The 9,113-nt window shown below is 42.0% G+C and overlaps 1 protein-coding gene across 3 annotated transcripts in view; it reads left to right on the forward strand.

Annotated features, from left to right (window-relative positions):
- Positions 1–9,113, forward strand: part of LOC109973800 (mucin-5AC-like) — a 63,299-nt gene that overhangs the window by 26,329 nt on the left and 27,857 nt on the right. For all 3 annotated transcript variants that reach the window (XR_002276876.1, XM_020623613.1, XM_020623614.1), the window contains exons 14-16: positions 2,862–3,026; positions 3,110–3,204; positions 3,301–3,427. Coding sequence is in view for 2 of the 3 variants with exons in the window: in XM_020623613.1 (XP_020479269.1) it covers positions 2,862–3,026; positions 3,110–3,204; positions 3,301–3,427 (387 nt within the window). In the remaining variant the exon portion in view is untranslated. The remainder of the gene's footprint in view (positions 1–2,861; positions 3,027–3,109; positions 3,205–3,300; positions 3,428–9,113) is intronic.

The raw sequence follows: 9,113 nt of genomic DNA on the forward strand, positions 1-9,113 counted from the left end.
CAATTTGAGAAAAGCCAACTGAGTCTAATAATGAACAGAATGCATTGTTGAGGCTGTCATTGTCAGCATCTACATGAATATTAACGTTGCCTACTAAGCTTGAGTCAAAGATCGCTGCCACACCTCCACCTTGGCCTGTGTTTCGAGGGATGTGACAGTTACTGTAACTAGGTGGAGTGGCTTCATTTAGACTGACATATTCTTCCTGCTGTAACCATGTTTCAGTAAGACACAATAAGTCAATGTGATGTTCACTTATCAAATCATTCACTAACAGAGATTTAGATGAGAGAGATCTGATATTTAATAGTCCACATTTGATTGTCCTATTACTTTCCACTATAAGAGGAGTAGTCTTAATTTTAATTAGGTTCTTATGGATAACTCCTCTCGAGTTGATTTTTGATTTATATAATCTGGGCGGTCGGGGGGGCAGACATAGTCTCTATGGGGTACTGGGGGTTTTTGGTGGGTAGCAGCTGCAAAGAGACAGCAGAGAGGTGTGTAAGACTGCGACCCTGCATCCTGGACTCAACTCTGGGTTGTCATAATTTAGGTTGTAAAACAAACTCGTCCAGATTTCTAGATAAGAGAGCCGCACCACCCAAAGTGGGATGGATGCCGTCTCTGCTAATCAGACCAGGTTTTCCCCAAAATGTTTTCCAGTTATCTATGAAGCCCACGTTATTTTCTGGGCACCACCAAGACAATCAGCGGTTGAATGACGACATGCGGCTAAACATGTCATCACTGGTCACATTGGGTAGGGGTCCAGAGAAAACTATGGAGTCCAACATTGTTTTAACGAAATTACACACCGACTCAACATTAATTTCCCATTATGATAAGGGCAAACATGTCTACAGGGACACAGACTTCACTCCTTCCAGAGTCTACTACCCAATCCTGTTAACTAACACTAATTCCCAGTTATCAGACCTCTATTAGCGGTTCGGGTAAATAACATATGCTGCAATGGAAAAACACTCTAATGTTAACGTATTCCTACTTAAAATAATGTGAGATGCATATCTCAGTAGCTAGATAATCTACTCTGCTAAAATTATAAAACCTTTCTTTTCAGACACTTTAAGATCAATATGCGTTTTTTCAACATTACACTACATTTTTTTCTATTTTCGCATGACAGAAAATTATATGTCTGTATTCCTGGCTAAAATAATAAGGGATGCAAATGTTGACAGTCATAAAATCATTTTAATTGAATTCAGTTGTATTGTATAGCACCAACTCACAACAACAATCATCTCAGGGCACTTTACAAAGTAAGGTCTAGACATTACTATTTTTATTATAGAGGAAAACCCAACAACCCCACTGAGCAGCACTTGAGTTGAGCAGCAGGGAGTTAAAACTTCCTTTAATGGAAGAAACCTCCGACAGACCCCGGCTCTTGGTGGGCGGCCTTCTGCCTTGACTGGTTGGGGTGAGTGGATAGAGGAGAGAGAGAAGTAGAAAAGCAACAGGACACAACAAACAATCAAACACTGGTCAGATCGATGTGGCCGGTGACTGCTCATCAGAAACACAGAGCGCCAGGGCAACCTGCAGAAAGCTACAGGGAGAGAGAGAGAGGACACACTACGGGAGAGAGGAGACACAAAGTTAGTGATGTGTAATGGTGGGATATAGATGCATAGGGAGAGAGGAAAGGAGAGGAGGGGAGAAGAGAGGGGAGAAACTCAGTGCATCATGGGAAGACCCTTAGCAGTCTAGGCTTAAAGGAGCATAGCTAAGCAAATAGCTAATCAGTACTACAATGAAATTTTCTGAATCCACATTTTAAAATTATTTTTGGAGATATACGAATTCATATAATAAACAATGCGTTGCCATTTAGGCTTGACAATCAGAAATTAATTATTTACTAGTGACCTAAGCTGAAATATTAGATGGTGCATTGCTTGGCAGCTCCAGTCAGTTCTACCAAATAATACATCGTCCTCTCGCACTCAGTAAGAACACTTAAACACTTAAAGTTAAATGGAAACAGGATTCTAATTATCATCATTATCAGTGCATATGAATTTAACAATCAACAGACAATGCTCCCCATTTAATAACCTTATTTTACCATAACATTTTAGTATAACTGTATCAGTTGCTTAAAACAGAGATAAAGAGCAAAAGAGCAACAAAGTTGCTCTTCATCATTTACTAGAGAACAGAGGCAAATAATTTGTCATAGTTAATGAACCTAAAAAAAGAAGATTACATCATTTTTAAACAGCACATGGCCTCTATAGTGTCTGGTATATTTTGATTTATTTGAGCTCACTCCTGCAAGGGGCATGAAGTTCTCAGCAGGCAGGCACCAGTTGGCATACACCAATCCTCCACAACCACCTGCCTGATACTGTATACATACTGTGTGATACCGATACTGAGTCTATGCAGCAGCTGGTCGGCACTCGTGTCACTCTGCAGCTCACTGTGCATCTTCTGTGAATCTGTTTGCTTCCATAATTCTACTGTCAGGAAGAAAAGGAGTGAAAACTGTGGTCGTGAGGACGAGTTAGAGAGAATTGCTTAAACAAATTCAACAGCCTCCCCACTCTGGGTGTGATATTTATTCATCTGACCTGCCAGTGCTGCTAAAGTTGTGGCTGATCGCTGTATAATGTAGGCTTACCATCTACCGGCTGAAGCACACATTTTAGCAGTGCATTCAGTTCATATGCCTCTTACTTCATCAACACTGGCAATGACAAATGAATTATGAACCAAACTAGTTATGAAACTAAAAACAAATGGGTGGGGTGGGGGGGGGGGGGGGGGGGTAATATTTGGTTTTAGATGCAGTGATAGATTATGGCTAACATGGTGTTTTCTGCCTGCAGGTCTGTGTGGGAACTTTAACAAAAACCAGGCTGATGACTTCCTTAAGCTCAGTGGTGTTCCAGATGCCACAGCAGCTGGTTTTGCCAATAGCTGGAGGACACATGCTGGTTGCCCAGACATTAAGAGGAACTTTGAGAACCCCTGCAGTCTCAGTCTAGATAATGGTTGGTCTGAATTATTTATACTCTTTGTTATCACTGTGGGTTCATCAGAATGGCTGATGTTAATCCTTGTGTGTCAATGACAGAGAAGTTCGCCCAGTTCTGGTGCTCTATGCTAAGTGATCCTCAGGGAGTATTTGCTCCTTGTCACTCAGAAATCAGCCCTGACTCTTACAAAGAGGTAAGTCTCACAGCCGCAGCTTTTACACATTTATGAGCTATAGGTGAACATTCTCCAGACCTGTGCTGTAGCCTCACTCTGTTTGTCTTCTCACAGAACTGCATGTATGACAGCTGTAACTGTGAGAAAAGTGAGGACTGTATGTGTGCTGCAGTCTCCTCATATGTCCATGCCTGTGCAACTAAAGGAATCCAAATCAGCAGCTGGAGAAAGACAATCTGTGGTGAGTAACAAGGAAGGGTGAAATAGAAGAGTGCTATAATGAATAATACAAATAATGAAAAACTATTTTCATGGGACCAAATTGATTCTTTTGCTAGAACAGTAAATGGGCAGTGGCTTCACATAAATCAATTTTGGTCAAGAATTAGATCAGTTCATCACAAAGAAATTTTTCTGTTAAGCCACTCTTAGATCCTCTCAACCTGATGTTTTCCCAGGATTCCCTAGCACTTTAGTGTAGTGATGGAGAAAATTAAGTTTTCTGAAGCACTGAATCACTATGAAGCAACTGTGCTAAACATTTTTCTTACTATCCAGGGATTTCAAAAACAATCTTACACCCATAGTGAGTGTCAAACAGCTACAGTAAGACCCAATACAAAAATGAGCATTTCTCGAAGGCTGTGGCCTGGAGAACATTAAGAAGACAGCTTTAAGTAACAAATGGTCAAAGACATAACACAACAAAGTTAAAACAAAGATGTGTTGACTTTTTTACTGCCCCCCTAGATCAGACAGGCCCCGGTCTGGTCCTGCATTTACTATTGTTTATACAGTTTATATTGAGTCTATATTGTAATCTCACTCTCTGTTGGCTACTAACTAGTTAAGAGAGGAACATGAAAAATAGACATTTAATTTAATAAATATAATGAAAATTAAACAGCACTACTGACTGTGAATTAAACAGTAACTTCACTGCTCAGGTTTTGTTGATACTTCATGGGTCATTTTGAGAATATACTTTCTGTGGACGGTCATAGGAAAAACAGTTTCTTCAAAACAATTTGTGAGCTTCTTTGTCAGACTACTCAAATTTCAGTCTTTTTTCACTTAATCTGACTGTAGTCATTACAGTACTTGCAGTACAACAACGCATGTGCTGCTTGGCGTGGTAGCAAGTTTCAGCAGCTGTGGTCTTGTCGTGTTTTCATTAAGTTTTCCAGTGTTTGCTTTGTGTTATTCTCTTGCTGTAGTCCTTAGTGGTGCTGTGTTACCAGGAGTACAAATTGTTACTGCGTTTGCATTATGACTCTTATTATTTTGCGAGCTCCGGAGTCAGGAGACGCCGGTTGCATTGTTTACACCTGAAGCCAACTACTAGCACTCAGGAGTGACCAGCCACCTCACGGGGAGAAGCTGGAGATTCCCACGGAAATATGGCGTACAATGCAGGGCTGCAGAGCCGGCATAAAGCGCCGGGAGACGAAACGGAGGTATAAGCCACATTTACCATCTGTCGTTATGGGTAACGTGCGGTCCCTCTCCAACAAGATGGACGAGCTAACAGGGCTAATGAGACTGCAACGTGAGTTTAGGGAGAGCAGCCTGCTATGCTTCACCGAGACCTGGCTGAAGAACAACACTCCAAAATTCTGTGGTCTCCTTACAAGGATTTACAATTTGGGCAGATCGACGCACGGCTGACTGTGGTAAGAGGAAAGGTGGAGGTTTGGCGGTGTACTTTAATAACAGATAGTGCAATCCCGGACACATAACTGTTAAGGAAAAATTCAGTAGCAGAGACATTGAACTATTAGCTGTCAGCATACGGCCATACTACATCCCTAGGGAGCAGGGGCGCCGCTAGCAGTTTTGGGCCCTATGAAAAAATTTGAAGTTGGGCCCTCTACCCACAGACTGTGGGCCCTTAGAATCGTCCTAACTACCCCCCCTTCCCATCCCCTAACGGCGCCCGTGCTAGAGAGCACTCCCATGTGATTGTGGTGATGGTGTACATTAATCCTTCGGCCAACACTGAGGCTACATGTCAGCGCATGTTGAGCACCATAGACACAACATCCACAGGCTTTAATTCTTATCTTGGGGGACTTTAACCATGCTTCTCTCCCCTTCTTGGCCACCCTCCAAAACTTCACCCAGTATGTAAATTGCCGCACAAGGGACAATAAAACTCTGGATCTAATGTATGCAAATGCCAGGAGGGCGTACACCTCCGCCCCCCTCCCCCTCTAGGTCGCTCTGAACACAACCTTGTTCACCTACGTCCTGTGTATACTCCAGTGGTGAAAATGGTGTCACCTCAAGTCAGGGGAATTTATTTATCAGGATGTGTGTGCGGTGCTTGTTCTCATGGTGTTATGCTGTCTGTTCTCTATTGCTGCTGAAACACTGAAATTTCCACATTGAGGGATCAATAAAGTACCTATCTACCTACCCTACCTACCTACCTTTTACATAAACTTCTGTGTGGAAAATATGTACTATCCAGGACAGTACGGTGTTTTCCTAACAAGCAGTGGGTGAGCCCCGAGTTAAAAGTACTGCTAAATGAGAAGAAGAGGGCTTTCCTCTCAGGGGACAAGGAGGAGCTGAGCAGGGTGCAGCGGGAACTAAAATACATGATCTGGAGGTGCAAGGAGAATAATAACATGCATGAGGTGTGGAGAGGCCTCAACCACATCTCGGGTCATGGTAAAAGTGGAGATGGTCACCTGGTCGCGGGGCCAAGGCCTGGGCAAATGAACTGAATCTGTTTTTTTAATAGATTTGACTCTACCCAGTCCTCAGCCCCCACCCTGCCAGCCCCCCCCGACTTAATTTTTTCAATGATGTTTAAATCAGGGGACTGTGATGGCCATTCCAAAACCTTCAGCCTGCGTCTCTTGAGGTATTCCATAGTGGATTTCGAGGTATGTTTAGGATCATTGTCCTGTTGTAGAAGCCATCCTCTTTTCAGCTTCAGCTTTTTTACAGATGGTGTGATGTTTGCTTCCAGAATTTGCTGGTATTTAGTGGAATCCATTCTTCCCTCCACCCGTGCAATGTTTCCTGTGCCACTGGCTGCAACACAACCCCAGAGCATGATAGATCCACCCCCATGCTTAATAGTTGGCAAGGTGTTCTTTTCATGAAATGCTGCTCCTTTTTTTCTCCAAACATGCCTTTGCTGATTGTGTCCAAAGAGTTCTATTTTAACTTCATCAGTCCACAGCACTTGTTTCCAAAACGCATCGGGCTTCTGTAGATGTCCTGTTGCATACTTCAGACGTTGGATTTTATGATGGGGACGCAGATAAGGTTTTCTTCTGCTGACTCTTCCATGAAGGCCTTGTCTGTGCAAGCATCGCTGCACAGTGGAACGGTGCACCACCACTCCTGAGTCTGCTAAATCTTCCTGCAGGTTTTTTGCAGTCAAATGGGGGTTTTGATTTGTCTTTCTGACCAGCATACGAGCAGTTCTGTCCGAGAGTTTTCTTGGTCTTCCAGATCTCATCTTGACCTCCACAGTTCCCCTGATCTGCCATCTCTTAATTACATTTCTTACTGTGGAAACTGCAAGCTGACAACGCTTTGCTATCTTCTTGTAGCCTTCTCCTGCATTGTGGGCATCAATAACTTTCATTTTCAGGGTCTTACACAGCTGCTTAGAGGAACCCATGGTTGCTGGGTGTCCACAAGTGTGTGCACAAGGTTTGAAGAGTCAAAGTATTTGTACAGCTTTGAAATTGGCATTTACCAATGACAGCTGTTGCTGTGCATCAGATCTAACGAGCTGATTAAGGTCTGATACCTTGTGAGAGACTTTGAGACTCTGGAACTCTTAGGGTGCCCAAACTTTTGCACCATGCCATAATCATGTTTTTATTTTTTATTTTTGTTCAATTTATGGCATAAGAAGTAACTATGCATCACTGTTTGCAGAAAATATTGTGCATTTTTTCCATTTCCAAGAGAAACTGTGTTAACATCTGTTCAAATAAAAAATCACCAAAATCTGTTATTTATCAAGGGGTGCCTAAACTTTTGCATAAGACTGTAAGCTTCTTTCAAATGAGGCTCCTAGCAAAGGTGAAGCCCTTTTTATCTCGAGTTGACCTAGAAAAAGCCATTCATGCTTTCATTAGCTTGCGACTTGATTACTGCAATGCCCTCTATATTGGAATTAACCAATCTCTCCTCCGTAGACTCCAACTAGTACAGAACGTGGCTGCTCACCTACTGTCAAATACCCCAAAGTATTCTCACATTGATTTTAAGGTTCTATTGTGTGTGTGTGTGTGTTCAAGGCCATTAATGGCCTTACTCCAGCCTATTTGACTGATCTTTTAATTATTCATACCCCGTTCAGAGCGCTGTGTTCCTCTGAGCATTTGTCTCTGGTTGTCCCGCAGGCAAGGTACAAAAAAGTGGGGCAATCACTCTTTTGCTTTATATGCCCCCAAGCTCTGGAATACCCTGCCTCCTGAGCTTCGGTCTATAACTGAGTTAATGGTTTTTAAGTCTAAATTAAAGGGAAACCTGTTCAGACTGGCTTTTGGCACTTAATTTATAGCAGTGGCGCTATACAGGTGACTACAGGCTTTCTGATTTTATATTTAGTAATTTTATTCTGTTTGTACTTTGACACATTTTTATTGTAAAGGGGTTTTATAGTTGCTTACAGACATTGGTTTTAAATTTGTGTAATTTTAACATTTTCCTTTTCATTAGTTTATGTGTCTAAATATGTTCTGCTTTTATTTTTATATGTTTTGCTGTGAAGCACTTTGAGCACCCTTGGGTGTTGTAAAGCGCTATATAAACAAATAAATGAAATGAAATGAAATTAAACATTATTAGAACATTGCCAAATGACAAACATTCCATTAAAATTAGCAGAAAAAGTAGCGGAGCCACTGGCGGTTACAGTCTGATGGGGCTAACCTTTATAATGCAATGGCTGTCACCACATAGTTTTACAAATAGTTAGTAGTCTGGTAAAGACATGGTCTTTGTGTGAACAGATATTTTTATAAATATCTGCATGGGTGTATTTGTTTCTTAATATATACCTACAGGTGAATAAATTATGTGCTACTGTAGGTTTTAATAAATAACTGTCAGTGAGAAGGGTGCCCTTTTTCTAAAGTTGGGCATGTGTCCCCCAAAATGTCCGTGTATGGCCTCTATAGACGGGTGTAGGAACAGGGGGAGGGGACAGAGTTGGATGACCATGGGGCCAGCCTCATACCTGAGAGCTGTGAGTTGCCATGACCACTTCATTTAAATATGAATGATTTCTCTCCAGCCTCTGGCAGGCAGTTGTGCTGTTTGTCCCTCTTTACATCTCCAAACTGTGCTCTGTCATATTTGGTTTCATTTCCTATCATTTAATGGGTCAGAGACATTGGTCATTGTGTGGAAAGCTGGTCTGGGAGGGTGTTGATCAGAGAGCCATCTGAACTGAATGAGCTACAGAGGTGCTGTTCAAAGACAATGTGCATGCTGCACTTACTCCAAGCTGTGCAGGGGTCACATTATTATGAGAAAATACAGTACGTCGAATTAGCATGAAAAATCTTTTAACATGAAAGTATTTCATAAAATTGAGCAAAGTATCTTGTTATAATGAGAAAGGTTTCTCATTACATAAAGAGAAACTGAACTACACTCACGTAAACTTACTGAAACCGCCATACTTCTGCTTATGTTTTTGTTACCCCCCAATTCTAATCTTTTTCCCTCTATTCTGTCTCTGCTGGGGGTCTACCAGTGCCCAAGAGTGGCATGGACCTCCTTAACCTTCTCCAAAGCTGTCAAGCGTACAAGCAACTAAGTATATGCAACCATTCAATATCCTTATACTGTAGTTTCATTGGCTCTTAGTGAGGGCAGGTTCCTGCTAGTGAGAAAGGTAGTGTAGAAAACCACTGGTATGGTCCTTAAGCAACCTCATGTGATCA

This window comes from Monopterus albus, unplaced genomic scaffold (assembly GCF_001952655.1).
Source record: "Monopterus albus unplaced genomic scaffold, M_albus_1.0 scaffold306.1, whole genome shotgun sequence".
Lineage (NCBI taxonomy): Eukaryota > Metazoa > Chordata > Actinopteri > Synbranchiformes > Synbranchidae > Monopterus > Monopterus albus.